Source organism: Crotalus tigris, unplaced genomic scaffold, assembly GCF_016545835.1.
Source record: "Crotalus tigris isolate CLP2741 ecotype Arizona unplaced genomic scaffold, ASM1654583v1 scf7180000018585.330925593:3314079, whole genome shotgun sequence".
In the NCBI taxonomy this organism is placed as follows: Eukaryota; Metazoa; Chordata; class Lepidosauria; order Squamata; family Viperidae; genus Crotalus; species Crotalus tigris.
This window is the reverse complement of record NW_024097088.1, coordinates 2,290,501-2,315,537: the sequence shown is the minus strand read 5'-3', so window position 1 is coordinate 2,315,537 and position 25,037 is coordinate 2,290,501. Positions and strand designations below refer to the sequence as shown.

At 47.6% G+C, this 25,037-nt stretch overlaps 1 protein-coding gene and 1 long non-coding RNA gene across 6 annotated transcripts in view; one reads left to right on the top strand and one right to left on the bottom strand.

Annotated features, from left to right (window-relative positions):
• LOC120313182 overlaps window positions 1-24,120 on the bottom strand; it is a 28,302-nt gene extending 4,182 nt beyond the window's left edge. For 2 of the 5 annotated variants that reach the window (XR_005558078.1, XR_005558080.1), the window contains exons 1-5: window positions 24,025-24,120; window positions 20,752-20,803; window positions 19,608-19,672; window positions 18,823-18,888; window positions 38-163 (exon numbers count right to left, since the gene is read on the bottom strand). This is a non-coding gene — a long non-coding RNA (uncharacterized LOC120313182). Of the gene's footprint in view, window positions 1-37; window positions 164-18,822; window positions 18,889-19,607; window positions 19,730-20,751; window positions 20,804-21,874; window positions 21,957-24,024 lie in introns of all 5 variants that reach the window. The other 3 variants (XR_005558082.1, XR_005558079.1, XR_005558081.1) reach the window with 3 other exon arrangements.
• On the top strand, window positions 1,458-11,543 carry HPRT1 (hypoxanthine phosphoribosyltransferase 1). Its single transcript, XM_039354779.1, has 9 exons — window positions 1,458-1,618; window positions 4,642-4,748; window positions 6,554-6,737; window positions 7,376-7,441; window positions 8,332-8,349; window positions 8,806-8,888; window positions 9,468-9,514; window positions 10,113-10,189; window positions 10,683-11,543. The coding sequence occupies exons 1-9, from the start codon at window positions 1,574-1,576 to the stop codon at window positions 10,728-10,730; spliced, it is 675 nt and encodes a 224-aa protein (XP_039210713.1). The 5' UTR covers window positions 1,458-1,573; the 3' UTR covers window positions 10,731-11,543.
• Window positions 24,121-25,037: the final 917 nt, after the last annotated feature.

Genomic DNA, 25,037 nt, shown 5'->3' with positions numbered 1-25,037 from the left:
AACACCAATAATATTTAACACGCCCTTCTTGTCTTACCTGCTGAACAAAGGACAGAATCCCCGATCAATGGGCTTTGCAGTCTACAGGTGTTCTCCCAAATGGGTGCAAATTAGCACATGCCAAGAGAACCATAGCAACACGCGCAACTGGTACCAACGGTTTCTGCAAGAATAAAACAAAAGGCGTTATAAGCAAGAGGTCAAATGTCTTTTATAAAGAAGGTCAATTTAACATATTTTTTTTGTTAATTAAAAAATGGTACTCGGTATTCTCAGGCATCTGCCATTCAGAAGAGCAACACAAAGATTTTTAAAAAGCCCAACTTTGGAAGGATTTCTTGTGCTTGCACCTTTCTGCCTACCAATTTTATAGGAAATGGCCCTCTATTCACCTCCTAGACCTAAAAGAAACTAATATCCAGATGAAACAGATTGTTTAGTTCTTAACAGCTCTGAGATCTTCCTGCACGGTTTCCCAGTCTGGACCCTGAGACTGGCAAAAGGGAAGAGATAGCAAACCTAGTCAGGCTGGTCTGTTGACTAAGGCACCAGGCTAGAAAGCAGGAGGCTAAGAGTTCAAGTCCTGCCTTAGCCATGAAAGCTAAGTGGGTGATCTTAGGCCAGTCCTGCTCTCTCACCCCACCTCCTAGGGTGTTTGTGGGGAAAACAGAGGAAAGTGTGTTTAGATGTGTTCATTGCCTTGAGTTATTTGTAAGAGATACAAATAAAAATAAACATCTATCCTTATGATACATTTTCCCAATGTAGGTGCTCTCCAGATGCGTATTATTGAACAAGCTCTCCAAATTTCCAGCCCAGATTTTGAGTTTGAGGACATTTTATTTCGGGAGAAGGGGGGGGGGGCTAAGAAAAACTAAATTTCTGAGCTTGAGCATAGGGGCGGGCCCGGTGGATTTATTTAAATAGTAAAACACGACCCTCCCTCCCTTGAAGCACTACAAGTAAAATTAAATTTAAAAAAAAACCCGAAAGCATGTCAAATCTTCAAAACCATGGGGCAGAATTAAAAGGAAGAGGGGGCTGCCTATATTTCATTATTATTATTACTGTTAAGCCACATTGGGGGGGGGAGAAGATGCCTTCCCCAAACCCTGATTAGCCGAGGTAACCAGATTTAAGGAAAGAGTCGGCCAGAGACATCTAGGCCGCCAGTGTCTGCACTTCCATTTCTTATTTTATTTATAATTTATAATAATCTGGTTGAGCGGCTTACAGGGTCATTCACACGATTACCGTTACTGTGCCAGATTGCGGGGTGCGCGTGTGTGTTTGCGTGGAGGAGGGGAGCGCCTTACCCAAATCAGGATTTAGCTGAGGTAAACCGGCTTTGGCGGGAACCGCCGCCCCTTCCTCGCCACCGACCGGCTGGGCTAGCCGCCAGGGGCGCCCGCGCGCCCCTTCCTCCTCCCGCTCGCCCCCGTTCGGCGGGGCGTGGCGCGGCGCTCGCGCTGACCCCGCCTCCCGCGAGGAGCAGCAGCAGCGGCCGCTTGCGGGGCGGCGGCGGCGGCGGCGGCGGCGGCAGGAGCATCGCGGTGGCCGCCTTCCCGCCGCCATGGCCGGAAACAGCGGGGGTAGCTGCAGCGACCGTTGCATCGTGGTGAGGGCCGCGGGGGGAGGGAAGGGGGGGCGCTCAGGTTGCGTTGCCTAGCAACAGGGCGCGCGGAGGGGGGATCTTGTCTACCGGTTGGGGGAGGGAGCCACCGTCCAAGCCTGGGGCGGCCTCTAGCCGGAGGGAGGGAATGGAGGGAGCAGGCCGGGCGAAGGGTCTCTGGGCATGTCCAGAGCGCCTCCAGATCAACTCGGTCCAGGGAGTCCTGCGGGCCTCCATTCATTGCTGCTTCGGCCCCCTCCCCCCAAAGAGCGGACCCTGCCCTCTCGGCCGGGGGGATGGCCGGCAGGAAGAGGCCATCTTTGGGCGGGGGGGGGCGCCGAGTAGAGGGTGGCGGCCTGCAAGGTGCCCGCTGTGCCCGGACAGGCCCTTGGGGGAGGCCCTGGGGAAGCCCCGCCACGGGTGGTCGTCAGGCCTGTCCGGGCACAGCGGGGCCTGTCCGATCCCCCAGCAGCCTGGAGAGGCCCGCTCTGCCTCCCTTGCCCGCTGCACAAACCAGCAGCCATCCGCAGAGGAGGGCGAGGGGGGCTCTGCCCCACCCCGAGAGCGATTTGGGGGGAGAGGCCGCTGAACCGCCTAGCAGCGGGAAAAGCTGCAGCCAGGAGAAGTGCTTGTAATGGCCACCACCCTCTGTCGGTGTGTTTGTGAGTCCTTTTAAAGGCTTCAGCCGGAGTGTGAGTGCCACCCAGATGCCAGGCAGGGTCCCCGCCCGTCCCAGAGCAAATCGGGGAGAGAAGTTCAAAAGTTTTGCCTGCCTGGAAACCTTAACAGGGGCTATCCTTAAAAAAGAGGTCCCTGTACAAAAGATCCCAAAAGGTTCCACTTCCCTGGAATCCTGGAAAGCCCGCTTGGCGGGTGCCTGCCTAGCCTGAATTGGATCCTCGCTAGCAAACGGGCATGGGCACCAGCAGTAACAGCAGCAGCAGCCTTCTTTCATCAGACACGTGCTGAGATGAGTAACTTCCTGCTCCAGGCTTGGGGAACATGTCTGTATCAGCTTTGACTAAAGCCGTTTCATCCTTCAGGGAAAAAAGATCTGGGCTTGTGTGAGGAAGCCAAAGGTCCAAAATCTTCAGCACTTTTTGAAAATACAGTAGATCACGTTAGATCTTGAACCTCAGTGGGCTCTTTTCCTTTTTGTCTGAAATTCTGTTTTGATTTTATTCTTTTTTAATTGGGGAGAGGCGACACTCTTACAGGAAGTATTGTGCTGCTCCAACAGACTTGATAAGGAGAGAAAAATATCAGCCACAAACTGGCGGCTTTTTAAAGTAATCCTGTGTCTTTTGTGCCCTAGCACGTAGTAGGTTAATGGTTAGCAGAAAGAAGACATTTATCGTAACCAGACTCTTGGCTTTTAAGATGAAAGAAAAACAGAGATGATGTACCTATGCGATATATTTCGATTTTCCCTTCTGTTAAATCTGTAGTAGTAAACTAGAGCTTTGAACCTGGGGGAAATCTCTCAAGGTCAGTCTTATCAGAGCACTGTAAGGAGGACTCTGTAAACTTCCAAGCTGCTTTTTATTGGTTTATTGTTTTCGTGCTCCTTTTTACTGAAGATAAGAGCACGTGGCTGTGGAAAAGACAATGAACTATCCTCCAAGGATATCAATGAAAGCAGATGTGATGTTGTAAGAGTTCATAAAACCCCAGCGTGATGGGAATATTGCTGCTTATTAATCACGCTAGTTTCTATATTGTTCTTTGAGCTGACCTCAGAAGCTCTTTTGGGTTGAGATCTATTTTTTAGTCAGTCTGCCTGAGCCTGACATGCATTCATTAAAAAAAAGCAGAGGAAATGGTCTAGCTTTATGTCATTCTAACAGAGAGTGCAGACCATTTCTCAAGAGATGTTGACTTATAAGGAATTCCTTCTCTAGTTATATAATGTGGGTCAGGTAACATATCAGCACACGGAATATTGGGTAAGAAAATCCTGCCACTGATGCAGGGAGTCCTGAAATATAGTTCTAATGATAGTGGAATGTTGCTTGCTTCAGTTTAAAAGTGAAAGTTTTTTTTAATGGCATCCAAACGCCTCTGGTTTTAGAATGGCATTTTGTCCAGTATGGAATCACTGAATCATGGCTTGGATAGGTTAAAAATAATTAAAATTAGCTAAACGGTTCTGAATAGGCCCTTCCTTGCAGGTGCCTGGATTCTTTGCAGAGGATATTCGCACACTGGGATCCCAAAGATCAAATCGTTGCAAGCTCACTTACTGCTTTCAGTAAAATGTGGGTACCGCAATGCTCTCTTGTGGGATGCAGATGTTATCTGCATTCTGAAATATTGTATGCTTTTAATAGAAACACAGCTCCTCACAGATTGTAGTGAAGAGCAGTGTCCAGCTGGTGTATTTTTCTGTGGGATGTTGAGTTCCAATTTAAGGAAAATGGGTTGGCAATGCCACAAGTAGAAATGGCTTCTTTTGAAGCTCATTTGTGTGGCAGGACCAGAAAATATCTGGATGTTCTTTTCTGATTTGTTTAGTAAAGGAGGAAAGGTATGGCAGTGAGGAAGGCAAATGTCAAAAACAGTCTGGTTATTAAACTTTAGTCCAGTGAACCTGGCCAGCCTGTATTTTAATTCCATGTGCGCAAAGCTGCTTTTGCATAAATGCATATTTTTTCAAGAAGTGAAAAATTGTGGCCTACCCAGCCCCCTAGGTGCTCTGCTGACCCTTCCCTACATTCTTTCTCAGCATGGATTTTTTCTTTTGCAAATGATACTTGCATTTCACATGAATGAAAAAAACCTGAATTGTCCAGACCGCCTGCAGTAAATTCGCTACCCCTTTGTCTCGAAGAATCAAATAATTTTGAAAAGCACAAATGCCAACACCCTGAGATTTTTGCCCCAAAAATGCCAAGCACGAAACCCCAGGCCACCAGTTCATGGCCTCAGGTTGGGGAGGAAACCCAGGCCTGCCTTCTGACGTGGCTGGTCTCTGCAGAGACGCGTCATGCATTGCCTCTGACTTCGGACTATTTTTTTCCCTCCTTTAGATTGGAGACGACGAACAAGGTTACGACCTGGATTTGTTCTGCATCCCCAAACATTATGCGGATGATTTGGAAAAAGTCTACATTCCTCACGGACTCATTATGGACAGGTTTGTTTGACTCGCAGTTCCAGTCTGAAATGCAGGTTCCCTGCAAGCTACTGCAGGCAGTCCCTGACTTACAGCAGTTCATTTAGTGACCGTGCAAAGTTACAATGGCATGGGAAAAAGTGACTTATGACTATTTTTCACAGTTAATGACCGTTGTAGCATCGTCATGATCTTGGGATCAACATTCAGACGTTTGGCAACTGCTTCATGCTTACGACCGTTGCAGTGTCCTGCAGTCACATGATCCCCTTTTGCGGCCTTCTGGCAAGCAAAGTCAATGGGGGGGGGAAGCCAGATTCACTTAACAACTGGGTTACTAACTCATCACTAAACAATTGTGGCAAGCAGGATCGTAAAATGGGGCAAAACTCAGCAAATATCTCACTTAACGACAGAATCTTTGGGCTCAATTGTGGTCATAAGTCAAGGACTAGCTGTTTAAACTTGCTTTAAGGAGCTTCCCATGATGAACAGTTACAGAATTCACTCCTCTGAAACTGAAGGTGTATAAATTTAGCCAAGGAACGTTAAGTGGGAGACATGGCCCATGTAGGACAGCGTCCCCTGAAACAAGCATAGTACCTGCTAGGTACAGTTTGCAACATTTCTGCCAGATCCGTGATAAGAAAAAGCCAGTCGTTCATCTGCATCTCTGCCACAAATGGCAAGCATTATACATTTTAAAATGTCCCCAGTATTAACCTTAATCTTTTTTTTTATCCGTATTAAGCAGATGCCTAGCAATCTGGGCAATATAATACAGCTTCTGCAACTGCCTAATCAGTTTTTCTCATAAATAATATTCTCTTCACTAAAACGTGGGATCAAACGATGAATAGTCTTCCTTAGATATTTGGAAGACAATATAGAACAGGGGTGTCCAACCGTGACCACTTTAAGACTTGTGGACTTCAACTCCCAGTATCGGCTGGCTGGGAAATTCTGGGAGTTGAAGTCCACAAGTATTAAAAGTGGTCAAGGTTGGACATCCCTGATGTGGGATGTAAACGAAATAGGTGTATAATGTAACGTCGTGGTCTGCTTTTCTGCCGCATTTTGGAAGTGTGGCTCTCCCACCTGAAAACATTTCGCTACTTTGATTTTGAGTTGCTGGACAGCCTCTTGGGCCTTGGTAATCAGGCAGTTGCAAAACTAGATTCAGTTTCCTTTCCAAAAGCTGGCTGCCTGATATCTTTTGTGGAGGCTGAGATTTGCTTTGGCACAAGCTCCCTGGAAGATCAAGGCTGTTTGGCAGCACCACGATTGGATTAACCTTGGCAAGTGAGAAAAAGCAGGCATGTCATTGACCGGCCGATAGTCCTATTCACTGTCAGATGGAAGGTAAAGAAGCTGTGTTTGTTTAATCTCTCCACCTTTGTGGATTACCTGGGTGCAAACACTGAGTGTCCCTGTATAGTGACCAAAGTTAGCAATGGCAGTGAAAAAAGTGACTTGTGACTGGTTTTCACGCTTGCAGTGTCCTCACAGTCACACCATCGAAATTGAGACACTTGGTGACTGACTCATATTTACGGCGGTTGCAGCGTCCCAAGATCACCTTGATCCCCTTTTGTGACATTCGGACAAGCAAAGTCAATGGGGAAGCCGGATTCACTTAACAGATGTGTTTCTAACTTTAACAACTGCAGTGATTCAGTTAACAAATATGGAAAGAAAAGTCCTAAATGGGGCAAAACCCGCTAAACCATTGCCTCACTTAGCAACAGAAATTTTGACCTCCGTTGTGATCGTAAGTCAAGGACTATTTTATAGTAAGCCTCCTTTTTCCTTTTTTTTCCCTGCAGGACGGAGAGGCTAGCCCGGGAAATTATGAAAGGCATGGGGGGCCACCACATTGTTGCGCTCTGTGTGCTCAAGGGAGGCTACAAATTTTTTGCTGATTTACTGGATTATATAAAAGCCCTGAATCGGAACAGCGACAAGTCCATTCCGATGACTGTTGACTTCATCCGCCTGAAGAGTTACTGTGTAAGTCAGTCTGTTGGAGACACATTTTTTGAATCTGGCTTATTGCCAGCTAGAATTTGGGGTCCCTACAGTGCTGCACATAGAATACTTAGGTCTTCCCTTGGCGGCAAAAAATATGAAACGGGGAGAAAACAGGCTGCAATTGAAAACAGTTTGTGCTCCTTCTGACTCCTTCAAATCTTAACTGTGAACATGCAGTTCAATCATGGATGAATACGATTTTTTTTTCTTCAAAGCAAACGAGGGGTAACATCTCAGGTTGGGGTGAGAAACAGTCTCAACAGAAGGATAAAGACGGTGCCTCTCTGTGAGCAGTCTATGCACATTTCCCTGGGCATAAACCCCATTTCAACCAGTGGGGTTTAGCTCGGACTATGTGTGTATTAGGCCTGCAGGGTTAGGCAAAAAAAAAAAAAAAAATTGTTTGCAGGATGCATCACTGGGCTTATTTGAGTCACAGCTAAGAAAACATGACTTCTCCTCTTGCTATGAGGGGGATGAAGCCACAGTCTTGCTCATGTTTAAAAACTTTCCATTTCAAAAGGGGCTGTAGTTTGTTTTTTTCCTTTTCTGAAGGTTTCTGTAGTATTAATAACAGCTTTACTTTTTTTTCTCTTCTTTTTCCTGCCTAAAATTAGAATGATCAGTCAACTGGCGATATAAAAGTAATTGGCGGGGATGACTTATCAACCTTGACTGGGAAGGTATGTCCCAAAAGAAGGCATACAGAACATGGATACAGAGGCCTCTGGAAAACACGGATATACAGTGTTTATTAGCAGAATGTACTTAAAATGAAATGCAATTAAGGTGAAAGCATTTCATTAAAAAAAAAAACATAGACTATGCAAAGCATTGCCAAGTTTCCCTTGCATTCTGGCTTTCAGAAAGCTTTGCTTGCTAATCATGTGGGTTCTTTCTGCCCCAGTAAATTTTGCAATTCCGAGTATACTGTGTCTCTGGTGAGGGGAGCAGGGTTGTTCCTTTAGGAAAGGGAGGAGATGAAATCAGAAAAATTAAATCCATGAACTCTTTTAAGCAAGGGGGTACCTATGTTGACCACATCACTGTTGCTTTGAAAACCAGATCCTGGGACCAAAAAGAAACAGATTTTTCCAAAGCCTTCCAGATGTCTCAAGTGATCCCTTTTTTAAGTTCAACCATACAGTTCCTGTTTTAAAAAGTTGTTCTCTAGATGTATGTTCAAAAACATTTGTTAGTTTTGGCCACGAGGAAGTACTTAAACCATTTCAAAAATGCTAGCAAGCTAAAAGCATTTAGGATGTGCTTCCTAAGGCGTTTAATTCAATGTCTTTCTTAGTTTTAATCGTTACTGCTTTGTGGTTAGAAGCTAATGTTTGAATTTATCTGTTTAAAGTCCCAAAGAATACACTAATGAGATGTTAATAACATGAATAATTTAAACACCAGGTACAATTTGTAGCCATTTTCTCCTGGCTTTTTTTATAAATGGAGCATTTACCTATAATTACATGGTAGTTGATTAGTAAAAAAATGGAAAAATTAGGAAAAATAGAAGTTGAAGTGTAAAGCTGAACTAAAATTACTGATGGTATTGTCTTTTCTTTTTCAGAATGTCTTGATTGTAGAAGTAAGTACTTCATTTGACAGTTAACTATCTTTATGTATGATTTGGGGCGCTTTGCTTTGAGTTCCTTGTAAGGTCTAAGTAAGCTGTGTGGATTGGAATCACCTTTCAGCTGCAAATTTCAAGGCAACTTCAAACTTATCCATTTCTTCCCGTTATTCCTAAACAGGGATGAGGAAAACGGTTGAAGCAATCTTGAAACAAGATTTATTAACCATCTTTGTGACCAAATGCACATTAATCATTTGCATCAAAGTTTGCTTGCCTTTATAAAAGGCCCTAAAAGACACGTCACCAAGTTTTAACAATGTATTTTAAGCCCCGAGGCTATCTCCTCTATAGATATATTCTCTTTATTATTATTTTTCCAGGCATAATGTGCCCCAGCGAAGCATTACTTTGCTGTAGTTTTCCTCCAAAGCCAGGTGGTGTAATCCGTTTTGTTTCTTTACTCCTCAGGATATAATTGACACTGGCAAGACAATGCAGACTCTGCTGTCCCTGCTCCAGCAGTACAATCCAAAGATGGTCAAAGTGGCAAGGTCTGGGCTCGCCCTTTACTACCTCCCTGTAATTTTTGTCTGATAGCAGACAAGCAGTCAACTAACCGGCTTCTGTACGGTAGAGATAACCCACACACAACTCTTAAGAATTGTAGGCTTGTGAAAAATAAATGCATCAGGCCCCTCGCACTTTCCTGCTGCTCAAGTTCACAGCAAGGCAGAGGCTTATGTGGGGAGGAAGTGGGGCCATGTTTCCCCTTTCTCATCCTGCCTTTCCTCAGGAGGCAGCACGGTCCTCGGCTCCTCTCCTGAGTCAAGAAACAGCCTTTGTGTGCACCTAAAACCTGGAGAAAACCTCTCTGTTTGCTGATTATTTCTTGCTACACCTATAAGGAAGGACAGAACACAATCCTTGGCCCAAAGGTGTCCAACCTTGGCAACTTTAAGACTTGTGGACTTCAGCTTCCAGATGGCTGGGGAATTCTGGGAGTTGAAGTCCACAGGCCTCAAGTTGCCAAGCGTGGACCCCCCTGGTTTAGCTAGTATGGGATGTAGGATTGCATATAACCTTTGTCCTATCAGTTACATGAGCTGACTTTGGCTGAATTTTTTTGACAGCTTGCTGGTGAAAAGGACACCCCGAAGCGTAGGATACCGGCCTGATTGTAAGTGACTCTTGTGTAATCATAGTGTAATCTGACTGTAATAGAGGCACAGGTGTAAGAGAACGCTGTTGAAGCCAGAAAACAGTGGGCTGAAACTGGTCAGCCAAGGGAGGCTCCTGTGGGCAGAGGACCGAGCTGACTTACAGGGACAGCTTTTCTGCGCCTTGAAAAATCCGGTTGCTGGCTGTGTTTGTAAGCGAATCTAAGCCACAGCAGCTGAGAGTGTAAGCAGGGCTCGGCCGCCTTGTGTTTCAGAGATTTCCTCCATAATGACTGTGTTTAGGGTTTCAGCTTAACAACATTGGGTCAAGCGTGATTTTGCAGTGTGTGTCTTCGCTCTAAATTGAGGGAGCTCTTCCTCCTCCCTTCTTTTACTCGTCATAGCACCTTGAGTGACAGTAGGAAAACGCCACTTGTTTAACTTACTGACTTAGGGTAACGAACCTGGTTTTATTTTTATTTAAAATGCCCGTGCCATTTTTGCTGCAGCACTCTTCACTCACCACTCCAGTTATGCAAAGTGGCACCATAATTAACATTATTAACATGGTTGTCCCAAACACAGCCTAACCTTCTGCTTTATTGTGGTTCTTTTCAGTTGTTGGTTTTGAAGTGCCGGACAAGTTTGTGGTTGGATATGCTCTAGATTATAACGAATACTTCAGAGATTTGAATGTAAGTAATTAGCACAGATCATCTTGTTCAAAAAACCCGCGTTCACCCATGCCCTTGCTCTGCTTCTTTTAGCCGAGGGGTCAAAACGAAACAATAGGAGCGGATTTCTTTTCTTGAGCAACAAGCTGGGAAAGTCCAGAGTCGTCATGGCTGCTCACACAGCCTTCAGCCCCCTTTTTCAGTCTGAGGCCCATTTTGATTCTGGGATGCGACAACCACACAGATCGTTTGCCAAGTGCCCGAAATTTTGATTGCGTGACCGTGAGAATGCTACAACTGTCGTAAGCCAGAGGGCCGTTGCTAAGTCACGTTGTAATTCAGACGACCGCTAAAGGAATGGTCGTAAACTGAGGACTATTAAACTGGAGTGGCAGAGAGTTTACTTTGACCAGGGCGGCCCTGTAACGCACCTCCGAAGTTGGCTTTCAATACAAGACTCGGCAACGGGTGGATCTTCACCTTGTTATTAATTCGGAGGCATTTTGTATTTCAGCACATCTGTGTGATCAGTGAGACCGGAAAAGAGAAATACAAGGCATGATCAGGCCGGTTCCATCCGACTGCAGCGAGACCTTGAAGCCGATATCCAGCACCTGCCTTCGGCTGCCTTTCGGCCCAATCACCAGCTTTAGATTGTGGAGTGATTCCCTCGCTCTCGTCATATCGCTTGCTCTAACTTATTGCATGTACAGTTATGGGAAACTTGTCTTGTTCATTTACATTTGGGAAGTTAAGGAAGCTTCCACTTTCCCTTTTTTTAAATTTGCACTATGCATCTCCTCCTAGCCCCTCCCTTAAGAAAAACAAATCTCTCTCTTTCTCACTTGCCTCCCCCCTTTAAAAACCTCATCAGCTCATGAAATAGTTCTAAGTACTGTAAATGTATAAGGCATTTTAAGATGGGAAATCTATATTAGTAATATTTTTTAAAAAAACGAGTAATTTAAGTTTTATATTGTAATGGAATGTAATTGAGATTTGGGGTGCGGGTGGGGTGGGGTGGTAACCAAGCCGCTGCTGCAGGGGTGGGTGCTGGGAAAGAGGCACACGGAAGCACCGTGGGATGGTTTTGGTGTTCTCAAAGGAGGCATTGATGCTGTTCTGCTAAGCTGCTTTTTGGAGTTGCTTTAGTTGCCTTTTGCAGAGTTAAAGGAAAGTTAAAGGCTTGTGTTCTCCGTCATTCTTCCTCCATCAGCTGAGTTACGTTGCCTTTCGGACCCAACCATCGTCCTTGTATTTTACGTCAGTGATTGTAACGCTGACAGTTTGAGGTGCACAAAGTGGATGTACTTTAAAATAAAAGCTGTTTCTCCCAAGAGGCAGCTGAGCTGGCTCCACCATATACTTAAAGCAATCACCGGCTGTGCCCTCTTTTTTTTTGCCTCAGTTTCCTCATCCCAGGCCAGTGATTTCAGGGAAGAATTTGGGGGGTGGGGGATGGTGGTGATTGGGCCTGTTGGGAAAAGGCTGTTGGCTTCTGGCAAGGTCAGTCAGCAGTGGGCAATTCCTCTGAAAAACCCATTTTCTAGATTGAGGAACCGTTGTGTTCTTCACTGCTGCTGTTAATCACTAAGTTGTGTCTGGCTCTTCACAACCCCATGGACCGCAGCCTGCCAGCCCCCTCCCCCAGTGTCACCCTGAGTTTGCCCAAATTCATGTTCATTGTATCAATGACACTATCTGACCATCTCATCCTCTGCCCTCCCCTTGTCCTTTTGCCTTCCATTTTTCCCAACATCTCTTCCCATTACTTCCCAGTTAATCCCTGTGTGTTTCAGAGTCCTTTGCGTTGGGGGTCTTGTCATCACAAGACTGTGGCTAATTCTGATGCCGCTAAAAAAATCACAACTGCCTGTTTTTTGCTAAAGAGTTTAGGGGCCATTTCGTCTCTCCATTCAGCCCTTCAAGAAAGAGGTGTCCCTTGCCTTCTGACCCACGTCAGGATGGTGGTTTTTAAGCCCGTCTTCTCCCAGCTTGCCTTTTGTTTTACTGCCGGCTGCAGAAGGGTGACCTCTGCTGTTCCTGGGCTCAGAGCACATTTGCAGCAGCAGCAGCACATTAAAAGGGCTGCCTGCGATGTGGGTCCCTTGCCACAGTCAAGTCAGAACCTTCTAGCAACGCCCTGGCACATACACACGGGATCCTGCTCACATTTGTGTTAAATCGGTGTGGTTTGTTTGGGGCCTAATGTGGCTTACTATCATTTAGGAGGCAGGCCGTGATTTGCTGCTCAAACCATGGTTAAGAGCCTCCAGCCCTGCAGGATCAGGCTTGGTTTGCACAAGGTGCTAGAATAAGTTTTATTTAAAACAGACTTTATTGACTCAATCTCAAGGGTTTTTCTACAACATTAGCTGTAAAACGTGATTAACAAATGAGAACAAACAGCTTCACGCTTTGGGCTAAGTGAGAAATTTAGCTAAATGTCTGCGTTGGGGGGGGGAGGGGGGAGGTGGATGTCCTACCTATTTGGTGGTGCCACATTTTACAATTTGTGAAGGCCCGTATGGGTCAGGGGCAGTTTGCCTTCCTGATCAGAGTTTTGTGCCCCTCAGCAGGATTAGACCAAACGGAGGAGCAGAATCTGCCTCTTTCTCAAAAGCCCCATGCGGACCCTCTAAACCAGTGTTTCTCAACCTTGACAATTTTAAGGCATGTGGACTTCAGCTCCCAGAATTCCACAGCCAGCAATGCTGGCTGTGGAATTCTGGGAGTTGAAATCCACATGCCTTAAAATTGTCAAGGTTGAGAAACTGCTGTAAAGCGAGCCATAAGGGAGGGGGGGAATCTCTAGCTTTGGCCTGCTAGGCAAGTAGCCCAGCTTGGCAGGTGGGTGTTTTGGTTGGTTTTAAAGCCAGAACAGGAAAATGGAAATCCCTTTCAGTCAGCAGTTATCCCGAAGCAGCAGCGGCCCTTTCTCTGGGTTTCCCGCAAGATTCCCCGCACCTCCAGCCTGGCCGGCCGGGTCCTGTGCAAGGAAACCAGACGGGACGGGAGGAAAACCGCCGGCGAAGGAAACGGGGCTCCGGGTCAGACCTCGCTGGCAAGAGACGCCCGCGGAGAGCGGAGCCCCTGCGCGGCGGCGGGCGAAAGGGCGCCCCCGACCTTCCTCTTCGCCCCGTCCCTCCCGAGGGGGCCGCCGCTGCGGGCCAGCCGCCTTCGGTCTCCCGGCGCCCGGAGGGGAAGGGACGGAGCCCGGCCGCCAGCGGCGCCCTCGGTGCGGACGGGAGCCGGGGAAGCCCGAGGAGGCGCGGCGAACGGGGCCGCCTCCGGGGCCCTCCAGACACCGCCACGGCCGTCCGGGACTCGGGGGGAAGCTTGCCGAGCTCTCCCCGCTTCGCTTGAGGGGCGGAGAGGGACCCCAGCCTCCTCCTCCACCATTGTCACTCCGCTTCTACTTAGATTGCGCCCCCTCCCGCCGCCCAACAAGCGCCCTGCGAGGTAGGCCGTGTGGGCCACGCCCAACCCACCCCCTCAGCGGCATCGGGAGGCGAGACCCGCGCGAAGGACCGGGCTTCTCCGGGTCGGGGCCATCCCTGGCCGGCAGGCAGCGGAGCCCAAGGCCGGCTAAGCCGCGGCTGCTTCCGCAAACCCAGCGGCAGACAAGGGAGCGGCGCCGTCGGGCGGCCAGATCCCCCCCCCCGCGACTCCCCGGCGGGCGCGCCGAGGGACGGCGGAGCTCCGAGCGGGACCGGGCGGGCCGGCCGCGCCCAGCCCGGCAGAGGGCAGGGTGGGGCCGGCCGACGCCTCCGGCTCTCCGCGGGCCGCGCCAGCCTCTCCCGGGGACGGAGCGCCCTGAGGGGGCGGGGGGGGGAGGCGAGGCGCCCAGCCACATGGGCCCCGGGGTGCCACTCGGAAGGGGCGGCCGCCCCCGCAACCTCGCCCAGGGGCTGCTCGACTTAAACGGACCCCGAAGGGCCTGGAAGCCCGCGGATCCGGCTCAGCCGCCCTCCACCCCGGCCGGCTTCCGGGCCTTCTGAGCTTTAGCCACGTCGGGCGAAAGGACCGCCCGCGCCGCCGGCCGGGAAAGTCTCCCGAAGCTTCGACTCCCCCGGTCGGCCAGGAGGAAGGGCCGCTCTGAGCAGACCGCCGGAGCCGGACGGGACCTGGGAGGCCTTCTAGTCCACCCCGCCGCCGCTTCGGCCCGCCTGCCCCGCGACGGCCGCTCCCCCGCCTGTCAGCCCCGGGCCGGTTCGACGGGGCTCCGGCGACGGAGAAATCCCGCCGCCCGCCAAGGGCCCGGCCGTGCCTGAACCGAGGAGCCCCCCGGGCTCCCTTCGAAGCCAGCAAGCGAGCCCGGGCCGGCCGCCCCGCTTCCCGGGGCCCACCGAGAGGCTCGGCTCGGCTCCTCTCCCGGCTCCGCCGGCCGCGGCAGCCCCGACGGGCGGGGACCGGCAAAGCCTGCGGGCCGGGCGCCCCTCGCCCCCCTCCCCGATTTCTCCCCGATCCCCCCATCGCTCCGCTGGCTTTGCTGCCGGGCGCGCCGCCCCGCCCTCCGACCAAGTGTCTCCCGGGGGGAAAAAGCGCTCGGCGCTCCGAAGCCATCGGGGCCCCGAGCCCCCTTCCTGGCCCTGGGGAACGAATGCTGGACGGGCAAAGGCGCCGCAGCCTCGACCGCCCCCCCGGAGGACTCCCCGGAAAGCAGGCGGCGAGCGATTGTGCGAGACGCAGCCGAAAGACGGAGGAATCCGGGGGCCGCTGACAGCCTAAGCCGTTTTATTAAAAGGGAGTTTTCCCTCCCCCGGAAAAGATACCACAAGATTTCTGATTCCCCCCCCCTCTTCAAATTGTTTCAGTCTTTTTAGAGGAAGTTTTGAGGAAGAGGCTAAATTCACACACCGGGAATAAGTAAAAACCAGAGCCTTTATGTCTTAAAATGTTGCATGGAATCATTACAACAGAGTCAATCGGGGTCCTGCAAACCTAGGCAAACTGTTGCTTATTCCGTAAACCACAGTTAGGCAACCTGCAAGGCTAACTGTTGAGCTTCTGGCTGTAGTTTGGTTTTAGAGAAGACTCAACGGGCAAATCAGAAGATAGTAACATCCAATTATGTCAGATCAGATATGGGACAATCACACAACGGTTGGTTCACACCAGACATTTAATACAAATATTCGTTTTATAAAATGGTATTGCACCAAGAAGACCCCACAAGAACCCAGCCAATTATGATTTACTAAAAAAAAACATTGAATAAACCACTGCTTAGTATGATACAGGAATCCAATCAGCTAAATTGCACACTGATGCTTCTGTCATCACTTCTATCATCTTTCCGACGCCTACAGAAAACATTCTGGCTTCTTCCCTAGAAGATTCAGGGAGATTCCCTCCCTTGTTGATTATGAAAGGCCACAACACTTACTAGTAGTTGGACTATACTATATTCATATACTACTAATTCATAGGCTCTCTTTCCACAATCAGCAGCCTTAAATTTGCTTATTTGTGGGATCTTTGGAGGTCTCTGAGCTGGTTTTTTTCTTTCTTTCTTGCAGACATTTCATTACCCAACTAGGGAACATCAGTGCTACAAGAGAGTGGGGTTGTATTGGTATAATAAAAGAGGGCAAATCCCACTCCTTTCTAGCGCTGAAGATGTTACCTAGTTAGGTAATTAAACATCTGCAAGCAAACCACCAAGCTCGGAGAGCACCAAGGACCCCACAGTTCAATCCTCAGCTACAAATATTCTCATTTGTACACAAAGCCCTTATAAACAGAGGAACACCGACACCCCCTCAACTCCGCTGAAGGCGTTGTTACCTAGCCTGGTAACGAAACATTCAGAAACCAACCCACAAGCTTGGAGAACGAGCCTCTGCCCTCCTTCTCGGCTCTCTTTGCAAGCCCACAGTGTTGCAGCTCCCTAAATTCTCTAGCAAAAGAAGGCAATTTTGGGTACAAGCGCTACAAAAAACTGTCCATTTTTCAAAGTGCAGAAGACTTTAGCTCAGGATACGCTGCCTGTTTTGCCATCCTGGGGGGAGAATGTTTTATTTGGGGAGGGATGTTGGTTTATTTGGGGAGAATCACAACTCCCATCCTAAAACCCACACCAACCGATAACGAACAAAGCTCTTTTCATCGCTTTAGGACCAATTTCCTGGAGCAGGTGCCAGCTTGACTACAGCAGCAAAGCAATACTGGAGGCCATCCTAAACTCCAGTATTTACGTGCTGCTAAAGCACAGCAGACAGCAGACCTTTCCCTTCCTGTAGCACCCCCTGTGAGTAACCAAATAGGGCTGTTCTCTCTCCCAAGCCCTGGCAGATGCCAGTGAAAAAAATGATCACAGACGGCGGATTCTGGAGGACAATTCAGGTTGACATCTTGTCTCTTTTGACTTGGGAGTAGCTCTAACGAATTTGAAGCTCTCCTTTCAAGGAAAGGTGTTATTTTGTTAGCAGCGTGCAGTCCAGAGCTTCATTCTGCTGGGAATAAAAAAGTCGAGGGATGCTAGCCACGTTTAAATGCCCTTAAGAGAGGTATCCAACCGTGGCAACTTGGCAAGACCTGTGGACTGCCACTCCCAGACTTCTCCTGCCGGCTGATCTTAAGATTGCCAAGGTTGGACAGCCCTGCCTTAAGAGGAAGGGTGGCCTCGACTTTTGTCTTTGCAATTCTATCTCATTCCCAATAGTCTGGATTCAGAGAAGGTTCTCCTGGCTGAGACATCAGACCCTCGTGATGTGGGTGATGCAGAAATCATCTCCCATATTGCTTTCATTTTGAGGTGGGAAATTAAAAGGAAAGTTAAGGCGGATGCTATCGTCTACGTGTCATTTCCTTTTCAAGGCAGAAAGTGCAGCTTCCAAAAAGAACCCACTCGAAGTATTCATACTGAAACATACCTGGCCAGGCAAGCTAAGTTTGGGACGGTCTTGGCTTTCCTGTGTCTGATGATGGCTTATCTTGGACTGAATCCTTGAGGTCATGAGGCAGCCCAGAACGGTCTGTATCTTCTTTTCTCTACAAACCATGTCGTGCTGCTACACCACCTCAAGGCTGGCCATCTGAGTGAGCGTCCCCAAGGAAGCTGAGGTGCAAAGCAAAGCAAATCAAGAAGCAGGATTTCAGCAGGATTACTAGGCCCCCCTACTTCCAGTTGTACAGGGAGAAAGGGTTCGAAGTTGCCACGGAACAAGGAGCAACAACAGAATGTTAATCAGCATCCCATAAAATGTTAGGAGAGCTAATTCTTGGCAACTGAACAACTCAAAACTATGATAGCATCAGATGGGGAAACACAGCCTCTATGATTTTACACAAGCTAAGGATTTTCCATGCCTGCCTCCCAGATTAATTGGTCTTCATCAAGCCAAATTGCCTGTATTCACCTCCAAAAGGGGTTCGGCACCTATTCTAGCAGTAGCCAGTGGTACATTTCAAACAACGGATTCAGGGCAAGTTCAATTCACTCCAGAGTAAATGTACATGTACAATCTCAGCTGGATAATCAAGCAAGTTGAGAACTTGATTTCCATCAACCTTTCATATTTATTTGGCATGTACTACAGACACAATGACAGCTGTCGGTCACAAAAGCATTTATTGGTATGTTTTGATAAAAGGTTATCCAACTATGGATTTTGAATTGTATTTGTTATGGACCAACACTTAGCATGTTAAAAGCATAGTTAGAAGTCCCTTTTTTTTTAAAATAGGTTCTGTGCACACTGGACTTTATATACCCGAAGGTCTGATCCCTCCAATTATTTAATTTACTTAATTCTTAGTTTATCTATGTGTTAAGGTATATAGGATGTTTTGCAGCCTTGCCTAATCTAAACCCTTCAAAGTACTTTGCGTTGGATTACAATGCTCACAATTTCCTTTATTCACTTTTTTTTTTAAATTTACCCTAGTTCTACACCTCTTATAAATGCATTATAAACTTAGATATTGCTTCCTGTGCAGTGATTCCATGAATATGTTCTACAGGGCAGGCTTTTAAAACACATGACTGACTAAGAAGAAAGCTAAATTCGTTTAAAGAGTTCAGGGTTCTATTTTGCTTTAAAAAACAAACAAACAAATCCTTAGAAATAGAGTTATATAAAATGCCAATAGATAGTATCACAACGAGCAAGTGCATTTTTGTAGCCTGTGAAACAAACTAAATATTCTTGACTATAATGAATTAATTTGTTTATCAAAATGGCATCGTATTTCTTTGAGACATCTTTACGGCCACTGAAAAGTTTTCACTGCTTTATGGACAGGCATGCTTTAAGGAATGTTTGTATAGACTGTATGCAACATTTATAATGTTTTTTTCTCCTGTGTGGAGATTTAGCAGAGAAATGCTGCCACAGCTTAGCAGGATTTAACCCAGGAAAGTGAAGGGAGATCAGATGGCACATTCAGATCATTGCCCACATGGGTACTACAACCCCCGTGTTCCTGTAGCAGTTCCTATTCACAGAAACTAATAGAAGCAACCAAGAGTTCTTTCCTAAGAGTGCCTGTCACTTTTGCTAAAAGTCTGACATGCAGAGAGAGGACAAGTGGGGAACTTAAACATCACAGCCAATTCAGCCAGAAGCTGCCATTAAGTGGGGATTGCTCTGAACCATCCTATGTGACTCTTTTAAATCAGTTCATTTTACTCACGTGTGTCAACTTACCTGTGACGGATAACAATAATGCAAAGAGAACTCCTGGGAAAGATTTGCCTTTCGTTGCAACAGGAGCTAAAACATCAAAGCCCACAAAGCAAAGGTCTTACTGACTTTTAATGCCTATTTTAGATAAAAGCCACAAATGCAAAAACTCACAAACTTTTGAGCTGCGAGAGGAAGTTGTGAGCACTAATTTTTAGGTGGGGAAAACCCTTCTCCCCCAGAGACTGGTTACATGGGGAAAACCCTGTACCCCCAGAGAGATGGAATTTGATTACTCCCATTCTTTGATGGGCCTTTTTGATTTTTTTTTTTTTATTCTCCCACTCAGAAACAAAGCTACTGGATCTAGGATGTGGAGCCAAAACCCAGCCAGAGATTAACTTTCTTCTAGAGCCCCATTAGAGATAAGAGAATCTATTATTTACATCAACGGCATTTTGAAGCTGTTGGACTAGATTGAAAATGAACGGTAACCAGGGTTATGGACTGCTAAGAAAGAGACTCTGTAGAGACTCAACTTCATTGTGGCTACTACACTCAACCAATGTAGGAAGTAGGGGAGAATCCTACGTGAAAAAAGGGACAATGTTCTGGCTGTAGCAAGGAGGACATTACTAACAGTAATGTAGACCAGACTTTTACTGAAGCTGTAGTCATCAAATTGCAGGCCGGCACATTCTTTTACCTCCACGGACAAAGTAATAAACTGGACAAAGTAATAAACTGGACAATGCCGGCCTTCCTCCCTTCCCCCTCCGTCAATCTAGTAAAGGGAAACAACAACATACCCAAAATGTCTGTCCAAAGTCTTCCTCCTCCATCGTTGAGGTTCAGCTAATGTGCAGAACCCATGCTGAAATTAAAACAGAAAACCCAAAGAAAGTCAACTGAAGAGTTGAAGAAAAGTCATCTGTGGAAACAGAATAGGGTTAAATCCAGATTATTTTCACAGTTATGGAAGCCTTGGATCTTCAGCTGAGCCACAACACTTCGGCTGCTGACCAGTTCCTCAAGCAAAGAGGAGCACTTGGGGCAACTTTGTAGCACAGCGTTTTTCAAGATTGGTGGTTTTAAGGTGGATGGATTTCAGCTCCCAGAATTCTGGCAGTCCACCCATCTTAAAATCACCAAAGTTTGGGAGACATTGATGTAGCAAAAAGCCTACAATAACCATCTAGAAAGACGTTTGATGGAAGCCAAAGGACTTTCAAAGTTATCACATCCTACTTGCAAACCCTCGTCCAACTAACATTTTAATAACTCCTTTTGTAGCAGAGCGAAACTTGAGCTTTGAGAACTTTGTGGCTTGTGAGTTTATTTGCAATAAGCAAAGAGAGAACCACATAGATAATGAATAAACTGAAACCAACATAGCCTGCATCTCATTTCATCACATTTTAAGGTATGGATGATTGTTATAAAAAGATTCTTGCTGGATTAAGCGACATTTCAATGAAGATTCACAACACTTGTGTTTCTAATTTTTGGAAATCTAACCATATTTTAGAGATGCAGATATGCACACCTACACAGTGGATTCACACATGTGAAGCCTGGTTTACTTAAATAGGCTTAATGAATTAACCACAAGTCTGCACTGTGTGCTAAGCCACAAACATTATTTTCGAACTGCAGTGGCCCACACAATGCTGAAAAAAAACATCCACATCATGAGTTGGGGTGATAGAAACTGGGCAAAACTCTTCCCAAGAGAAAACCTACTAATTGTGTAAGGGCACAACGACTTCCTGGTGCTGAATTGTGCCCTAGTTGTCTATATCAGCATGACTTTTTTAAAAAATAATTCTATCCATGAAATATTTCATCTTTCCTATTTCTTCCCTGTACAAAGAATGAACATTTTTACACCTCCACAATCATATGTGAAAAGTGCGGAGTAAATAAAGAATTATTAATTTTGAGTGGACTTACCCAAGTCACCCTCTTTTTGAAAAAAAAAGTCTCTTGATATTATTTGCCAGACCTACAACCAGAAATAGAAAAAATTAGAAGCCAACACACACTTGGTATCTATCCTCAGTGAAATTTAAAACAATCACCTTGCTATATTGTTTCAAAATAGCTTAAGGCAAGTTAGCACCTTCAGAAATAAACATAAATAAACAATATCCCACTATGTTTTCAACTAGCATCAGCTTAAACACTGAAACCAAACTTCCACAAATGATAATTTTTAAAATACAGATTGTTTTCCAAAGTGCATCCTCTTTTTAATTCATCATCACGGTGTCTAAATCACACGTGTTCCTTCCCCCATTTTTATCCTCTTATAAAAGTGATTTGGAAACTAACCAGGATTAACATATTGATAACGGATCTCCAAACTCTCCTCTTAGCCTAACCATCTTATTGCACAGCTCTTAAACTTTTGCAAGAACTTGCAGTCTCCCACTTTGTGCAACTAAGTTTTATTGCTTCTTTTAAATGGAGCACAAGGGAAGGGAAGGCTCCACATACTGTACGTTAGAATGCCAGTAAAAGTTTTCCCTCAAAAGTGCTGACGAAGACCAGTATTTTAATTCCCTGGAGGTTTTCCGTTTGACTTAGTGTCGCCTCCTCTAGGTGTAAAGACTGCATTACAGACTTAAAAAACAAACTCTTAAAAACACCATTTGTTCAAACCAAGACGGTGGGGAAGTAGAAAATCTAACCAGAATCAGCATCCATTTAATAGGACCTGCTTGTGAGCGCGGGCACACAAGCACACAAACACACACACACACACAACAAATTATCTTCTTAAGATCTGTCGCCCGTTTTGCGCACTTTTCTAGCAGAAACGTTATGACTTAGGATTTCAAAAAGGCAGGTTTTCTACCCCACCCAGCACACCACTGCAGAATTAGACAATTACTGACTCTAAACTTTGAGGGTTGTTCCTGCCACGGTTACACAAGATTTTTTTCCCCCTTTTGCTCTGTTTTTGTGTGCATTTTTTTAAAGGTCTGCACAGAGAGGAGAAAAAAAAATTCCTCCGCAACCCCTCAAAATTTTCTAGCTGCTGCATGGATATGATTAAAAGAAGAGAACGTACAGTTTTTATCACCACCCATATTATATTCTTGCACTCAGCTTATTTTGTAGAAGTTCCTCTGTCCTTTTACTCTTTACATTTCCTGTATTAAAATACCAGCAAAAAAGGTATAGCAAAATGCAAGAGTTGTATTGATTTTATGTATATAAAAAAGTCAAACTGTTAGAAAATTTTAGATTAAATTGGATATCTTGCAAATTTCCTGCACAGTACGTTTTTTTTGTAAAAAAAAAACAAACACCAATTATTGAATAAGAATGTTTGAAAGTATATAACTGAACTTTTTGCAATTTTTTTAAAAATATACAGGAACAATTTAAAAAAATCTAAATTAGGTTTCTTAAGGGATAAACAAATATTTTTTAAGTTAATTCTGTAATTTAAAAACTAACTTGTTTATACTAGTTCATAATACCATTATTTTAATCAGTTTCTTAAATTACATTTCAATCAATTGTTGTAAAATAAAAAACTGTAGTAATATAAAGTATAATATTGGGCAAAATAATTTCTAAAATTGTTTATTTTTTAAAAAAGACTTACACTCTATAAAAATTAGTCATTTATATGCTGTGTATTTTTTAAGACTAATGGACTTTTATATGAAAAAATTGAATTTATTGTTTCTGTGCCTTTCAAAATTTTTAATACAACTCTTATAAAATCCAAAAACAAATTTTCTACGTTTCCACTGGAAACAGGCCACTTTGAATTCAAACCACTTACTCCAATCAATTTATCTCCCAGACAAGGGCCGGCAAAAAAACCTTTGTATTTTATATTTCAAAAGCTTTTTTAAAGAAAAAAGAAAAAAAAACATTTTTAATACTTAAAAAGTGAAATGAAACCATCTTCTCTCTCTCTCTCTCTCTCTCTCTCTCTCTCTCTCGGAAGGCAATTGAAAATTGTCTTTTTTTTTTGGCAAGCACTTTTGCTCGGTAGAAACTGTGTTTTTGGGTTTTTTTGACGGGGGGGGAAAAGTCTTTTTTTTTTTTCTGCAATTGATTTCCCTTGGAGGAAAAAATTCAGCGGTGCATCAGTTTAACTCTTGCCCTCCCGGCCCACGTCCGCCGGGGTTGCAGCCTTCCTGGGGGGGGGGGGACGAAGGGAACTCAAGATAGAAAGAAGCGGGGGGGCGCTTCAAGTCCCCCCGACCTCCCCGGCTTTGGCCCCTGTCACTTTCGCCGCCCCTGCCCTGCCCGAGCTCTTCCCCCACCCTTCCCTCCCTCCCTCCTTTTCCGCGGGGGGGGGGCGCTGCGGTTGCAAACTGCGAGGGACCCCCCCCCGGTCCTCGAAAGCTTCGCCCCCTTCCCTTCCCTCCGCCACGCGCGTTTTTCTCCGGGAAGGACCCCGGGAGCCTCCCCCGAGGGAGCGGCGGGCTGGGAAGGGGCGGCCGGGCCGAGGCGACCCACCCCGCCGGCCGCGGCTCGCCGCCTCCCCCCCGCTCCGAGCCCCGCAGGCGCTGCCGGGCGCGGATGGGCTCCGCCGGCGCGACTGCCCGGCCGCTTCCTCGCTGTATCCATATTTAGCTAAAAAGTAACTGGCGGAGGAAGCGGAGACGGAGAGAAGGCGGCGCGGGGGGGGCGAGGGTGGCGGCGCCGGCCCTCCCTGCGGGGGGGCGGGGGGAGATGCGGGGCCGGGTCCCGCCCGCGGGGCAGGGTAGCGCCGCCCCCCCCCGCCCGTGGCAGTGGCCGAGGGGGGGGCTTCCCCTCCCTCCCTCCCTCCGCGGACTCCGCGGCCCCCCCGCGCAGAAAGCAGGCCCCTCAGGCTCCCCCGCCGCCCCTCCCGCGCCGCCAAAAAAGTTTGGCCACTTTGACGGGCGGGCGGGGGAAGGAGGTCTCCAGGCGACCCCCCGCTTCGGGCGGCTGCTTGGCCCGGTGAGGAGCGCCCCCCCCCGTAGCTCCGCGGGGGGAGCAGGGGGGCCGGCCGGTGCTCGCCCCCCCGCGCGCCGCCTCCTCCTCCCCCTCTCCCGCCCCCCTCCCCCCTCTCCCGCCCAGCCGCTGCTCCCGCGCCCGCCCGGCCTTCCCGCGCCTCTCCCGCGGCCGCTCCGGGCCGGGGGGATTTTTAGGGATTTTTTGGCGATTTTTGAGGCTCCCCCCGCGGCCCCCCCGGCCCGGGGCGCCCTTCTTTTCCCCGCCCTCCCTCCTCACCTCCGAGTCCACTCGAAAATGGCGCCGAAATCGAAAAAACTTTGCAAATTTCATTGTAGCGCGTGCAAAGGCTGCTGGGAGGGGGGGCGGCGGCGGGCAGGCACCGCCCAGGCCTGGGGGCGGGGCCGGGAGGGGCGCGCGGCGGGCCCTGCGCGGGGGGGTCGGAGGAGGAGGAGGGGGGGGCTGGGCCGGCGCGGGGAAGTTTGCGCGGGGCTGCGCGGGGCGCTGCGGGCAGGGAAGCGCCGGAGCCTTCCCTGGCGGGGCGGTCGCGCTGAGCGCAGAGATTTCCCCAAAGACTCCTGGCAGGTCCCGCAAAAGACGGTCTCGACTGGAGGGAGGCCCTTGCGAAGCCCCCGGGCCGGCCGAGGAAGGGAAGCCGGGGCGGAAGGTGCGGGGTCGGGGCCAGCCTCGCCCAGTCCGGACAAAATCAAAGTCCGGATTTCCTGGCCCATCACCGCGGGGAGGTCAAAAAAGGCGCCCGCGCCTGCCCTCCAAGTCCCGCGTGCGGCTGCCTCCGTGGCCCCTGCCGACCCCCTCCTGCCCCTCCGCCTCGCGGGGCGTCTCTCCCCCTGCAGAACATCGGATACAGCTGTTTGCTGCAGATGTGCTGGAGGACAACTCCCATCCAGGGGGGGCAGTCAGCAGAGGGTGGTCGGTGAGGAAGAGCTTTAAAGAATGGCCTTTTTTCAAGGGAGCCTCCAGAGGATTTTGATTGGGGAGTAAATCAAGATTCGTTGTTCTCGCCATGCACATATATATATATCACCTGAACTAGACTGTTGTTTCTCTGTGTTGTATAATATATGTAGGTATAGGCATAATTATGTATGTATGTATGTATTTTGGTCATATTTATGGTGTAGATCGGAGGCGGTGACCCTTTGAGAGCTGAATGCAACGAAATTTCATTTTAATGTATGCCGGTTAGTGTACGCTCAAAGTGACAATAAAGTTCTTATTCTATTCTAAGTCCTCCTTTTAATGGCCGAAGCAGCTGGAAATGCGTGTCTGCA

Excerpts from the sequence above, each read along its gene's own strand:
- HPRT1 (XM_039354779.1), top strand. The coding sequence starts at position 1,574 with ATGGCCGGAAACAGCGGGGGTAGCTGCAGCGACCGTTGCATCGTG. Across the intron at positions 1,619-4,641 it reads GCAGCGACCGTTGCATCGTG|ATTGGAGACGACGAACAAGG; the intron begins GTGAGGGCCGCG and ends TCCCTCCTTTAG. Across the intron at positions 9,515-10,112 it reads CGTAGGATACCGGCCTGATT|TTGTTGGTTTTGAAGTGCCG; the intron begins GTAAGTGACTCT and ends GGTTCTTTTCAG.